This window comes from Mastigoproctus giganteus, chromosome 9, assembly GCF_048544385.1.
Source record: "Mastigoproctus giganteus isolate SK-2022 chromosome 9, ASM4854438v1, whole genome shotgun sequence".
Classification (NCBI taxonomy): domain Eukaryota; kingdom Metazoa; phylum Arthropoda; class Arachnida; order Uropygi; family Thelyphonidae; genus Mastigoproctus; species Mastigoproctus giganteus.
The window spans coordinates 47,594,534-47,610,451 of NC_143583.1; the positions used below are offsets into that span (position 1 = coordinate 47,594,534).

The 15,918-nt window shown below is 34.9% G+C and overlaps 1 protein-coding gene across 1 annotated transcript in view; it reads right to left on the reverse strand.

Moving 5' to 3' along the window:
- Positions 1-15,918, reverse strand: part of LOC150080200 (sodium/myo-inositol cotransporter-like) — a 185,763-nt gene that overhangs the window by 129,940 nt on the left and 39,905 nt on the right. The window contains exons 3-4 of the mRNA XM_090380642.1: positions 11,166-11,270; positions 9,775-9,834 (exon numbers count right to left, since the gene is read on the reverse strand). Coding sequence (XP_090236768.1) covers positions 9,775-9,834; positions 11,166-11,270 — 165 coding nt within the window. The remainder of the gene's footprint in view (positions 1-9,774; positions 9,835-11,165; positions 11,271-15,918) is intronic.

A 15,918-nucleotide genomic window follows, 5' to 3' on the forward strand; every position in this document is an offset into this window, starting at 1 on the left:
TGAAATTAAATACAGATTTCTGAAGAGAGAGAGAGAGAGAAGGAACTGGAAATCTCCCTGTTCCTAGTGTTCCAAGTGGGAAGGAGATACGAAATCAGATTTAATCCTAAAACTTTTCTATGGACTAACAAAACAAACTGAAACACTCATTTAATTATATTATTAGCCATATGGTGGTGCAAGGAAGCCTGAGGCTTATGCTGAACCAGCCAAAAAAAAAAAAATTCCCACATTACCCTGAAAGAGAAAGAGTCAGAAATAGAAGGGAATCACCAAGAAAGCAAGAAAGAAAAATTATGATATCCAGCTAAGGACCCTGGGTTTGCCAAGTCCATACTCACCAGATGTGAGCCCCTGGGGTAAATAACATAATTTACCTTTTTATTACATAATTCCATTATGTAATAAAAAGGGGATAGATGTGAAAAGAGTTGTGGGCTGCTGGCCTTCAGCAAAAATTCAATGACAATGAAAAGAAGATAATCTACTGAGTGATTTTCTTTAGGTCAAAACAGCAGCTGTGATTTTCTACTGCCCCCTCCCCCAGGAGACAAATGTTATAATGCATTACCAGTGTGAAGGAGGTCACAAATATTGCATAATAGTTTTAAAAAATAAATAAAATAAGGAAGAGGAAGTTAACAATATAAGAAAAGAGGATATTCAAAAAGTAAAAAAAAAAAAAAAATCTATCTTACAACATTTGTGAATGTTCTTAGCTGTGAAATAACTGAATGCTAAAAGACAAAGTAACAATAGTTATATTTTTTAAAATAAATTATAAATTCTGTGATTCTAAGTCTTTCACTTTATTTTATGCCTAAAATTAAGCAGCATATGTGGCTGGGACCACTCTTTACTCATTTGTTCTAAAATAACTTTAACAGCAATCTAAAATGGAATATTTTATGCTCAATTGTCAATATAGTTACAAGCCTTTACTAACAGCACAATCATCTTGCTATATTGTAAACTGGCATCCGGACTGAATATGAATTAAACTTAATTTTCATTCAACAAAATGCAGACTGTGCATCCATTCTGTTGGGATAAAAGATATGAAGTCTAAAAAAGGCTACTTCATAGCCACATCGGGGGGTTTAAAGGAACTTAAGCCCCACAGAATATGTACATGTCTGATTGCTTGATATTTTCCCAACTTCTACCCATGATTCAGTTTTCGAATTTTTATTGTCTATCCACAAATCAACATCATTCCATTCTAACAAGCCATTACACTTATTAGTTAAAAAATAAATAAATAAAATCATCCCAATCCTTTACCTCATTATTCTTTAAAACTTAAATATTGAGACAGTCCAATCACATACATTATAGTTCCAATGCAGTATTTAGAAAATTTTTGGACATGCTGGCAGGAATGAATCAAAGTTAATTTAAAACCAACTGGTGAAAGATTCGCATGTCTTGCATTCCCTATTCGAATTTAAAAAGACAAGTATCCCAGCTGGAGTTTTCTTTTCGAAGCTCTTGGCTCAACTGTTTCTTCGTGAAAAATTTCTCTCCATCGAAATGGATATAGCATTGTTTATTTGCGAAGCAATAAATACGGCGGACATCTTATTTGAACGTAAAATTTCTGGAACATTCACATAAATATGAATATTACAACATTTCTCCAAAGAAGAATAAATCGATTAATGGTAACGAAAGGGCAACTGCACTTATCCAAACGAAGCTTCTTGTTGATACGTGTTAGTAAAACGTGCAACAAGAAAGTTACTACAGTAACTACGAAGTTACTAACACGTGTCATCAAAGACTAGTGTTGCCAACTGTTAATAATACTTCCCGCTAACCGCATGCTCAAAATCCGCTATTTTTAACACTTAACCCGCTAACTTTTGAAATTTTTATTTGGGTTAGATTTACTATTAATGGTGCCATAAAAAATAATGGGTGCCATAAAATTTTTTAAGACCTCAACATTATGTCCAAACAAAAACTTCCAAATTGCATATTAAATGCAGTTTATTCTGAGGAAGTAGTAAAAAATAACAATAACCGTTTAACGGAGTTGATGAATTTATGCAGTGGCATGATCACTGGATTTCTTGGTTGGCAAAAAATTACATTTTCAGAGTACAGCTTTTTTTTTTTGTTAGTGCATCAGCTTCTGTGGCCATAATTCACCTCCCAAAGTTTTTGCATTTTACTCTGATCCAAGCCCGAGGGGGGATTCGAACCTGCGACCTTTGGGTTGTTAGGTAGGCACTTTACCCACCTGGCTAGCCCGGTCGGCACAGCTTTCTGTGAAGTTTGCAATCTTGAAATGCCGCTTACAAAAAGTAAATGTAAAACTGATATGTTTAGATGGGGTTGTAAGAAACCTTGCCGTAAAACAGAGTATTTTAGACATAAATCTTTTTTTAATGATAGTAGATTATCGTTATCTCAAAATTTATTATTTCTATACTTCTGTTCCCAAGATTGCATTGCTCTTGATTTAAATATCAATAAAAACATTGTTATTGAAAAATGCAAAGATCTGAGGGAGATCTGCAAGATATCAATAATTGATTAAGATAGTTAACTAGGGGGGATTTCAGAAAATGGAATACCTATCGAAGTTGAAATTGATGAATCAGCATTTTTCAAAAGAAAATATAATTGAGGACGACTAATAGGAACACAATGTATTTTTGGTGCATTCGAAAGAATTATCAATCGATATTTTTTAGTTACAGTAGAAAATAGAGATAAAACAACTCTATTATCAATTATAAGAGAGAGAATATTGCCAGGTACAAGAATCATCAGTGATGGATGGCCTGCATATAAGGATCTCTACCGAGACATTAATTATACCCATGATGAGGTTATTCATCACTATAATTTTGTTTCTCCAGATGATTCAAGTGCTCATACTCAAAATATTGAAAACACTTGGTTACATGCCAAAGGAAAATTAATATGCCAGTTTGGAACACAGGATAGTCTACTAGAAGGTTATCTATATGAGTTTCTATTTAGAAGGAAAATTTTCTAAAGAAAAATTATCTTATTTTAGAAATAAATAAATAAGAAAGGTAAAATTTTCTTGTGTTTTGAAAGTTAACTGAATTTTTGATTTTCCCTAATTTTTTATTTATTAAATTTTTAAGCATATATTTTTTATTTTTTTTATGGCACCCATTAATAGGATTTGGCCTTCATTTGTTTGTAAGGATTTAAAAAATATATTATATATAAATTGTTATTTATTTTCTGTTTTTAATATAAAATAAATATGTAAAAATCTAAATTAAAGTCGAAATTCAATACCTCCTCATCGTATGCTTCTTGTGTATCCATTTTGCGAAGCACTTCTTCAGGTAAAACAATTTTTACAACACTTTTCAACTCTTGAGCCCGTATCGTATCCACGTTTTTCGATTTGATTGAACAATTTAAAGCTATGACCCAACGGTCATGTCGTTTGTCCGCGAGTGTAACTACGTATTGAAATTGTTGGGTTTCCCTCAAGGAAATCCCTGAATAATATAAAACCGATTCTCCGCTTTATAAAAAAAAAAAAAAAAAAAAAAAAGTGAAATAAGATATCTATGTTTACGATGTATATGAATAAAACATTTCAATTATGAAATAATTATATTATTAAATAAATATTTCTTAATTTAAATGTTACACTGCCGAAATATATAAAATGCTAAACATATTTAAAAGTTTTACATTTATACTCTTTCCGCTAAAAAAAATCCGCTATTACATATTTTAATCAGCCAAACCTAAATCAATTCCGCTAAAACTAGCGGGAAAACCGCTAAATTGGCAACACTGTCAAAGACACGTATTTTTGATGACACGTATAAAATCTTAATATTTCCTATACAACACGCATGTTCATTACATTAAATAATATTGCAAGAACGTAACCGTTTCGGATTCAAAATTTGGTTTCCGTTATCAAAGCAAATTTAGTATCAGATAGCAAATGATGCAAGAAATCAAATTATGGCATCACTCTCCTACCCCACACAAAACAAAAAAAAAAAAAAAAAAAAAAAACAGTGAGAGAAATTACCCACATCTGTCCACCCCTTCTAATAATTTGTCTAATTCCTCTTCATATTTATACAAACTACTCACTTCCACAACACCAGATGAAAAGTTCTAACGATTTTCATCACTAACAATTTTTAAGCAAAACTGGAAGGGACCAGTTACCTTCTAAATTTTTCAAACCAATCCTGAAAACAAAGATGTTTCTCATACCTAAACTACATTTATTTCACTGATTCCAACACACGTTTTCAGAGTTCAGCGGTAAATGCAAGATGCGTATTCCAGCCGTATATGCATCAGGATGAGGTAGCACAATTATTGCCTCTGAAATAAGTAATGAGAATGCCACTTAACATGAATGTGGTAAGTGAATTTTTAGTGATTCGATTTATACCGAATCACTAAATTCCAATTCTATCGATATGGCTGTTAAGTTTACTATTCGGAAAATTTAATAGACATATTTGAATCAATCTGGCTAAAATCCATCACCTATCTCATCCTCCATCAATGTTATTAAACATTTATGGCTATTCTTTCTGCATAGAATCAAAACCATAACGTGTTGAGAGGAGGTGGATAAATGATAACACAGTGTCAAGGGAGTTATTTTCCGAGCAGGTAGTCCACCTGATATTGCGAAAACCGATTCAGACATCTGCAACTTTAGGAAGCATTCCTTTGATAGGTTTAATTTCGAATTTCTAGAAGTACAATGCACATGTCGCATTCTAGATATTTGTCTCAGTCGTCGCAAATCTGTCGTTTCAAGGGTGCTTTAAGCTTGGGGAGGGGAAAAAAACGCAGGAAGCTACATGGAACGCGAATGGCGAACCACCAACATATGATCTTTACATTTTACCTTGATCTCTTGGGCCTTGGAGAAGGCTATGACTGTGTTACTGGGCAATAGCCTGATGGAAGAAATGAGTCTGCTCGGACAGTACAGTGGTATCGTCACCCTACCCACACCGGGTGGAAAAGGTTCCGGGTTCGAAGCCCGTAGATGACGCGAGGAACTTTAATGGGCTTTTTTTTTCACTCTGTGGATGAGTTATTCTGTCTCGAGTGTAAACAAAAAGGTTGTTTTTCCCCAGAACTGGGTTTTTTCATCCAGCAAAAACATTAAATTTTTTAAAGTAATTAAACTGACTTTTTAGTTATGAAGTCTGCAAAATTGTGAATCTTATGAAAACTTTCAAGTAAAATACCCTCCCCCCCCCTTCCTCCAACCCAAAAATCATTTTCAAGTAAGAGATTTTGAAAACTAACTCTAAAGTAGCTCACTCCTAGCAAGATGCTTTAATACCAAACACGATTTGACACAGCTGCCACTTCCGGAGGTAGTTATAAGCACAAGTCGATCGTGAAGGTTCGTTGGAAGTCGCCTTCATCATTTTATTCTACGAATTGCCAGTTTACATGGATATTTCGTGAGCTATATTTCGTGAGTGACGATCGTGATTCAAACTTTAAGCTGGATTTACACAATTGTGTAAAGCCAGCTTAAAGAAGTGAAGAATACACTTTTAATAGCATAAATGTTAATTTTAATTAACAGCTTATTCAAAATTTATAATAGCAGATGAAAACAATAAAAAATTTGGCAACCTGTCGGTGGCAAACTTTGAATCGCCCAAAAATTAAATTTGGATTACACTGCGCTTGTAGAAACAAAAGGCATAAAAAAAATGTTCGAAGAGTGGCATCAAGTGTGTGTGTGTGTGTGTGTGTCATACATGAATGTCTTAGATGCAATAAAAGAGGATGTCAACTACAGAAGCAAGAAAAAGTTACTAATCATTGCACTCTAAGTGAAAGACTGTACCTTGTTGGTACACACACTCTCTCATACCAAATAACAGTAACATTGGCTGCAGGCTGGAAGTAATACCATTAAAAAAAAAAAAAAGCTTCGAAGGTGACGCACCCGCTTCATTATTGCGTCGTATATATGTCTGTAAATTCTGTGTTTTGTAGTCGGTTTGCTTGATGAAAAACCAGAGTTTCCGACAGAAAAAAAATCATGCTATCCTCAGCCCGAGACCGAATAATTCAGCCACGTTGTGAAAAAGACACAAATTCCTCACACATAATCGACGGGATTCGAACTCGGACCTCTTCCTTCCTGTGTGTGGAGGACGGTGATAATAACAACTGTGCTACTGCTAGTCAGTAACAGATACAGTACTTTGTCTTTAGCTCCAGAGGACACCACCCAATTGCTGTTGTCAATGGTACCATATGAAAGCCAACTCCTTTTTTTTAGTGTGCACAATGTTGCAACAACTAAATATTCTATATGCAACAGCGAGCAACGTGCTTCAATCCCTCCTTCAATAGTTTCCTTAGAAATCCATATGATCGCCCACAACATATAAACTTTGCTGTGTGGTTTCCGGCTACCATAGTGGTGGATAATATTATTATCTGTTTATTTACCTACAAAATGAAGACCGCCCAGGAACAGCTATGTACCAGTAGGGTATGTGATATATAATTTGAGATGCAAGATACCAAACAGAGAACATGCAGGATCGACATGAGGAATTTACATAAAAGTTGAATTATATATAAAAGATTGAAATTATATAAACAAATTATTTGTAGATGTATATAATAACGCATTAGTAGCTAACAATCAATTATTTTAAATGTAGTTGTTAATTATTATTATTTAAATTTTATTTCCTGAGTTCGGGCTCACCCTTTGATGGCCATTTGGCTAGGAGGGGGACAAACATTCACTATTCAGACTTTCATTCCTTAGGTAATTTTATCCTTCAGAGATTCATCTGATAAGAAGTCTCTACCTTTGCCTTCTGTAAAGCTTATCTGCGCAAGTATTTATCCTGTTGTATACCTATTTTGTTGAAGATATCTAGGGAAAATATCTCTCAGAGAACTCATATTTTTAAGGATTAGCCAAAGCAGGAGGGAGAGTCAGGATGATCTCTTTTCACCTTATTTGGTCCAGAGATTAAAGCTGATATACTGTAGTTGGGGCAACTTTTTATTTCGTCGGTTATGAGCCTAAGGTGCGACATTTCTTCATATGTAAAATGCCTTATAACATCTTATGAACTGATGATTCCGGTTAAAAAATAGTGTCAATGCTCATAATTATCATGTATGGGGAATAATATCGCTTCCACGTGTTACAGCAAAGTTCTTTCATGCCCAAAAGTTACTGTTTGGCGTTGGTTCACAGTAGTGAACCAACGCCAAACAGTATCCCTTTATTTAACTTTTATTTTTCCTCTGTTCTTCATGAACATGAATTTCTGTGTGGATGGATGATTATGCGATTCTGTGAATGTGCCGACACTGGTTCGCTAGTGTGGGATCTTGTTTGCTTGTACTCTTGCCTTCTGGTAGGGGACGTTCAATACGCGTTCGTCGAGGCCTACCCATCGTGACAGGGACGAGAATCAGCAACTGACTAACCATTTGGTTCTCACTTCCAGGTTGCTAAGTGGGTCGACAACGCAACGCTTCTCAACATTGCACAATCCAATACTAACAACACAACCAGTTTAAAGATATTTCTTTTTCTGTTATAGCACACGTTAACACGACGGAGTTGAGCTGACGCTCACGTATGGCCCTATCTGAAACATATACATGTACCGCACATGTCTGAAACCGTATGATTCCTCTCCTACAACAGAAAGGTTGTTTTGTCATAACTGTTTTCATGCAGAATGAAGTACCATCATGCTTTACTCGTAAATCAGTTACTTCGGGACACATTTGATAAGGACCACATCATTGTCAAATGTGTGGCATTCTGTCATATTTATCCGCCTCGTTTTTCGAGTCTCTATCCTTGTGACTTCTGGTTATGGGGATATCTTAAACACAAGATTTATCAATGCAATATTCGGTCTTTGGCTGACCTGAAAGAAACCATCATAAAAGTATGTGATGCTAATTGTTAACTCTTCCAATACCATGGCGTACTTTGAGCACACTTACGATACAAATAGCTATCAGCATCACTCAATTTTATTTTCACGCTCTGGGGCTTCCTTGTACTTCCTATTAACTTGATCAAATGCACTGTACTGTCTGAGAGCTGTGGCTGGAAGCAGACTACCCCCTTTGGTCTGAATTCCGTTCCACTTTTTGGAGCGAAAATGTTTTGGCCCTTTCGTTTCTGATTGATCCTAACAGTGATGCTCCAAATTTTATGTTTCGGCGATTCATGGTTTTCTATCTACAAATTGTCAAACTTCGATTATAACTATTTTATATGTGCAGGAATAAAAAATATGCAGTTAGCATATACGGCCAGTATAAGATACACTAGAGTATATGCTGGGGTGGATGCTATACATGGTATTGTACACAGTATACGATAGTAGGGCATATACTCCACTAGCATATACTGCAGTATCAGAGTGAAGTCGTATAACTTCAAATAGAATAATTAAATAAGTGATTTATTTAATGTTTAGGTGCTTCTTAATTCAACCACAATTTAACATTACAGTAACTAACGTAATCGCTTAACTCTTATACAACAATACCAGCATACAAAAAAAAACAAAAAAAAAAAAAAAAAAAACCCTTAAAATTATGGCATTTAAAGAAAGCAGGTCTTTTTTTTTTTTACCATGATTGCAAAACATTCTTTTACATAAATCACTAAGATATTAAAAAAGAAAACTGAAAAATGAAAAATGCTTATCTTCCATATATATGCCTTACCTGAAACTGCTGAGCCAGGCGATTTGATAAGAAGAAAAACTTCTGTAGATAGCAAAGATTACAGTATTTTCAAAATGCAAATAAATTTTATACGTGCAATAAAATAAGAGTTTTGTTTTTCGGTTTAATTGTACCCAAATGTAATTCGTGCGAATATATATATATAAAAAGGTTCAAGATAATCTTTCATAATACAAGGTCACTGCGTCTCTTTATCAACAATAAAAAGATAACCACAATTCAACTATTTGCACTTCCAGAACTTAGTCAACATCTAAATTAGGAATACCAGACTTGACTTTTACGTGGTGTGAAGTTTCCGTCCCAGAGAACTCTGTACTTTGAATAATATATAACAAAACGGCATTTTCCATTCCAAAAGTTATATACAGTAGAACCCGGATAAAAAAAAAAAATTTTCCCTCTACTAGGTTCGGTTTCTTAAGTCCCAATTTCAACTCTATATGTTGTAATGTATTATTTTCCCGCGTAAGAAGTTTCCAGGTAAAGACTTTTCCCGCATAAAAGGTTCGTGATAAAGAATGAAGTGTATTTATGAAAAAAAATAATAACTGTTTGATTTTAATGAAATTTGGGTAGGCTTGACAACTCATTCTAAAAACGGACAAATATAAAATTTCATGAAAATCCACCCATTGGGATGAGAGTTATTACAGTAGAATTATTACACGCGAACAAAGAAATAATTTCTTTATTGATACTGATGTGATTTTAGTGATTTCAGAAGGCGCTTCTAATATTTCTATAAGAACTATTTACTAGGAAAAAGCCATATAAAATCATCTTTCATAATATAAAATTTTATGAGATATCCATCCAGGAGTCTAGTTATTACATGCTGACAAACAGACAGATATGGCAAAGACAACAGGCAATTTCCTCATATATTCTAACACACCCACAAAATAGAGCTACTATTCACTCTAGAACAAAATAGTATTTTAATTTAGTCAATTTCATAATTATAATATAACCAATTGACAATTATATATTTATTAGAGAAATGCAACTTACCCTGCTTGCTATAAATATTGGAATAAAAATCCATCCTGCTATCTGCAAGATTAGCAAAGCCTGTTAAAATGAAAAAAATAAAGCAGTTAATGAAAACAATTAATTTTATGTATTGCAAAACTAAAATATGCAAATATTTATTAGCTATTCAAAAGCACATTGGTGCTTTTGAATAGCCTAGTCAAGAAATAAATCAATTCACAATTAGAAAATTCAACAGCATGATAAGAAGTAAGAGTTTAAAGGGAATAGACCAATAAGCTTTTGAATAGCCTAGACCAAACAGAATAAGACCAATGTGCTTTTGAATAGCCTAGTCAAGAGATAAATCAATTCACAATTATAAAATTCGACAGCATGATAAGAAGTATGAGTTTTAAAGGGACTTTAAGGGTAGCGATACAAAGTATAATTGCTGCATATACAGGTGTTTTCAAAATTCCTGTCAAATTTCGAAACGAAACTTGACAGGAATAAAATACCTATACGCAGCAATTATACTTTGTGTCGCTACTCTTAAAGTCCCTTTAAAACTCTGGTCCAGTAATACAAGACTAAAAGAGGTTCAAACTATAGTCATCATAACAGGAACACGTGGCACTCAGTTGAAGATGGGTCTCATTATGTTTTGTGGTGCCATGCAGAGTTGCAGCCATCATGGCTGCAGAGTTGCAGCCATGACATGGGTGCTCTTTACATTTATGCTGCCTAACAAGTTACCACCAATCTCTTAGGCGCCTCCGTAGCCAGGTGGGAAGGAGCAGCAGTGCATAGCACACGCTTCTTGATTAGACCGGGGTTCGAGCCCGTCACCACCAAATGCGGAGGATGTGGAAAGGTCGGGAATGACCACCGCATATCCCCCAGCAATATGGCCTTAGTTGCTAATGCTCCAAATAACAAACAAACAAACCACCAATCTCAAATTAGCATTAGCAGAGGCATATGATGCAAGAGAGCAAGCTTATGCAGGATCAGCCAAAAAAAGAAAAAAAAAAACGCCCCCATTTCACCAAACTGTTCCCATATAAGTGTCATTAACTTATCTATCGCGGCAACCACAGAGAAGTTAATAATACTGTTAATATTGGACAGAGTTTTTTTTTTTTTGTTGTTGTTACGCTATCGAAAACATCACTGTTCTCAGTAATTTGAGGAAACGAATACGAAGTTGAGCAAATATCAGTGCCATATCTGTAAGCCCAAATTGTTGTCATTCAAATTTATTCTTGTCCCAGTTATTCTTAGCATTACTCTTATCGAATAAAGTATTAAGAAAACCACAGGCGAGACATGGTTAAAATCAGAATAAAATACATGAGGCTTAAAACAATACGTGGTAAAAAAAAAAAAATAAATAAAAATGATTTTCAAATGGTTCAAAATCTCACATTAATTTCGAATGCTCCTACTCCAATACCAGCTGCGGCTCCAGACCCGGCCAAGCCTATGAAATGCTCACTGCCTATATTGCTTGCAAAAACGGAAGCACCAACCTATAAAAGAACAGTACACTGATAAGATTTACTGAAATAGTAGGCAATATAACAGTTGTTGAGTGTTACAAATGTGGATCAAAAAGGCAAATAAAAATAGTAACTATACTGTTCTCTCTCTCTCTCTCTCTCTCTCTCTCTCTCGTTTTCCACTTTACTCCTATGGTGCTCACATATTTCGATTGCATGACATGAACAGTACAAAAAAAATAATAAATAAAATTAAATTAAAAACAAACATTGATATGCTGTATTATATGTTATAAAAGTGCTTTTTTAAATTTAAATAATCATTCTTCTGAAATAATTTTCAACGACATCCATTAGAACAAAATTTTGTTACAAATGAAATAATAATTGTATGTATATCTCATTAATTGTTACAATGGGGAAGTAACAAATAGGGAGGGGGAGCACATAAGTCGTGTTCCTTGAAGTGAATAAAAATGATTATGCAAGCACAGGGAGGGGGTGCTGCAGAGTCCCTTTTTTTGGTACAAAATTTTTTTCCATTTTAATTTAAAAGCAGTGAATTTCATTTTTGAATCTCCTTGAACCGCATTCAAGGAGATTCAAAAATGAAATAATTCATATTTAATAACAATTAAATAATTTTACATATTCGCCGAAGGTGGTGCCAATATACATACAAAACTCAAATCAAATTATTATTTTAGGGTTGCTCGTAATTGAATACATTAACCCGAATTTGTGTCTGTAAAAGGCGTGTGTTCTATGGTCGATTAGCATATTTTGCTGGATGAAAAAAAAAAAAACCAGTTTCTGCGGAGAAATACCTTGCTATCTACGCCTGAGACTGACTAACTCAGCCGTGGAGGGGAAAAAAGCCCATTACAGTTCCTCGCGTCATCGACAGGATTCGAACCCGGACCTTTTCCACCCGGTGGCGATACCACTGTGCTACCGTGCAGACGATTGATATATACATACATTTTCAGCGTTTCGCACAACTGCGTTAATGCACTTAACTCTGCGGGTGAAACAGTTGTGTTAAGATAGGCAAGATATACGCAATTTTATTAAATTTTCTAAACAAGAACTATAAGAACATAGATATGTTAACAACATAAATTGTAGTCCTAGTTCCAGTAGTATCATTTTAATTAGCATTAGTAGAGGCATTTGATGCAAGAAAGCAGGCTTATGCAGCATCAGCCAAAAAAAAAAAATAATAATAAAATAAAATAAATAAATAAAAAATAACCACTTCCACTTCACCCCTCCGTTCGTTCGAAATACTGTCCAGCTGAGCCTTAAACTTATTTAGGCTATCAACTTCCACGACAAGGGATGGAAGTCCGTTCCACCAACCAACCACCCGCTGGCTAAAGGCAAATTTCCGCACGTCTATCCTACATCTGTCTTTCCTCAATTTGAATTTATGCCCTCTCAGGTGATTATTCTGAGCAAGAGGGAGAATCCCATCAGCATTGAGCATGCTCAAACCATTCAAGGCTTTATACACCTCTATCAGATCACCTCGCTGGTGCCTAGTCTCCAGACACTGTAATTTGCAAAACTTAAGCTTTTTTCGTAAGAGCACCCCTTTGTTCCATTCACTACTCTTGTTGCCCTTCTCTGTACTCGTTCCAGCAGCTCTACATCTTTCTTGAAATGAGGCCTCCAAGGCCTGTATACAGTACTCTAGGTGTGGTCTGACCATTGCCTTATACAAGGGAATAATCACCTCCTTATCCCTGCTAGAAAAATTCCTATATATCATTGATAATACACCATGAGCTACTCTTGCAGCCCGTCTGCACTGCTCAGAGAACTTCATATCTGCCTGCACAACCACCCCCAGGTCCTTTTCATTCTCTACCACTGTCAGTGTAGTACCACAGAGATGATACGTTGCTCTGGGGTTGCTGTTTCCCATATGTAGTACTTTACATTTGTCAATGTTAAACTTCATTTGCCACCTCTCAGCTCATCCTTTCCAGATCCTGTTGCAGCAGCATAGTGTCAGTAGTGTCCTAGACAACCCTGCCAACCTTCGTATCGTCTGCAAACTTGGACATTAAGCTTGATATACCATCATCAATATCATTTATAAATACAGAGAACACTAATGAACAATAATTCTGAATATACCAACGAATAATGAAGCTGATATTGGAGGTTCAGAAAATATTCCTTACCAGGAACATCCAAACAATAATGATAATATTTCCATAATTTAATTAAGCGATTCTCATTTGGAAAACAAAAGTGACATCGGCTTATATAGTGATGCTATAAAGAGATTAATATCAACCGTAGGAGAAATGATAGAATTACTGAGCGATGTATGGGTACCATCCGCAAAGTTACATTTCCAATCGAACAAGATAGCCCTTATATGCGGAAATTTCAAATTTGGATGGAAACGTATAAATGGCCGGGTTCTTTTGTAAACATTGTGCGTTGTTCCGAGAGCCTACTTCTTTTGAACCTGGTGTGTTGGTTAATCAATCATGTAACACTATTAAAAACTCTTTAAAAAACATGAACGTACAAAATACCATAAATTCACTAGTTACCGCTGGTAACTTAGCCAAAATTATTAACAATAAAATGGTAAGTGATCAGCTTTATTCAAAAAGGAGAAAGGACATCATTCAAAATATATTGAAACTTGCATAAATAATACAAAACAATACGACTGTGTGGTAGACAACAAATACTGACAATTCGATGCCGTAAAGATTGAAGGTTATCTACTGCTGAACCATTTAGTGCAAATGGCAGGGGCAAGATTTCGGAGGAACATTTAAAAACAAGTGCTGGCAACGCAGTGTATACAAGTTCCGTAGTAAAAAGTGACAAAATTAGAATACAGTATTTGGAAACATTATGTAATCAAGAATCGTGAGTAAAGTTAATAAATATAAAATTTTCTCGGTGCTAGCAGATGAAACTACCGATATTGTACAAGTGGAGAAATGTTTCATTGTGTGCTCGGTATGCTGACGAGGAAAATATAAGTTATGAGATTTCTTCCCTTTGTCCCAGTAACTGATGTGACTGGAAGTTCATTCGCTTTTGTAATATAGAAAACATTAATAGATATGAGCTTCCATTTAAAAAAAAAACGGCCTTTGTGGACAAAACGGAACAGCAGGTATGCGTGGACAATTTCGAGGTGTTCAAGCCATTCTAAGAGAAAAATACCCAAAAGCTTTATATACACACTGTGTAGCACATTGCCTAAATCAATTATCTAATTCTTAAATCTTTTATCCTACTCTACTGCAGTTGCTGATATCTGAAATGCATTCAGTGTTCTTTTCGAAGTTTGAACATTTTTTCATATGTCTGCAATGCAAACTGCTGTGCTTAAAAATACTATTAAGGAAATGAAGCCAAACTCAAATGTAACCCAAGTAAAGACTGTGTGAAACTCATTGGTTTTACAGCACAAGACAGTTATGTTATTCAAAAACTTCACTGAACCAATTGTTTCATCTTTTGAAACCATTAACAATTCATCTCTTGAAATCATTAAATTAGAACACAGATGATTCAACAAAAAAGGTAATTAAATGGCATATGCACATTTTCTTTTCTGGCTGCAATTTTTACTGCGGGTAAACACATGTTGCGAATCTTTAACATATAATCTCTCGGAATATTTTCAAATAAAAGAAGTTGATTTGGTAAATGTTGTAATGCAAATCATCCACATTATTACCGTAATAAAAGATAAGATAGAATTCAGACACTTATCTTAAACAGAACATCTACAAAGAAGTCACACATGTTGCGAAAAAAACTGAACATAGAAGATTCGGTTCCACGTATATTTGGAATTCAGAGATACAGATATAATTTGCCTTTTTATACTCCAGACGAGTGTTACAGGATAATAATTTTAGTTTCATACGTGGATTACCTAGTTACTTCTCAAACCGAAAGGTTCATAACCCGCTGCATATGCCATGAAGGATAAAGAATGCAGTAGTATTAGTTCCACTTCAGCTGCACAATTTTATGAAGACGATTTACCAAGAATGCCCAATGTTATTCGTGGGGAATACGAGCTGTGGAAAATGAAGTGGACAACAGTAAATGAAACAAGCTTGCCAATTATTGCATCAAAACATTAGCTTTTTTTGACGATTGTTGTTGTTATTATTATTTAGGAGCATTAGCAACTAAGGCCATATTGCTCTGGTGATCGTTCCCTGACCTTTCCACATCCTTCATATTTGGTGGTCACGGGCTCAAACGCAGGTCTAATCAAGAAGCGTGTGCTACGCACTGCTGCTCCTGCCCACCTGGCTACGGAGGCCCCTCTTTTTGATGGAAACATATTCCCTTAATATGTACGTTCTGCTCAAAATAATAGCTGCTCTTCCCGTTTCCACAGAAACAGTTGAAAGGAGTTTTTCCAGCTTTATGGGGACTGAAAAGTTATTTGAGAAACACCATATCGGAATCTCGTCTGGTAGGACTGGCTCTTATGTCAGTAAACAAAGACATGGACATAAGTTAAGTACTATAATTGATAAATATTCCAGCAGTAAAAAAAAAAAAGTCGGCGAATTAATTTAATTTTATAAGGATTTGTCTGCATGCGTTTTTCATCTGTTTTTCTTAATTTATGATTTTTTGTTTTTAATCGTGATTTTTTTTCTTTAATAAA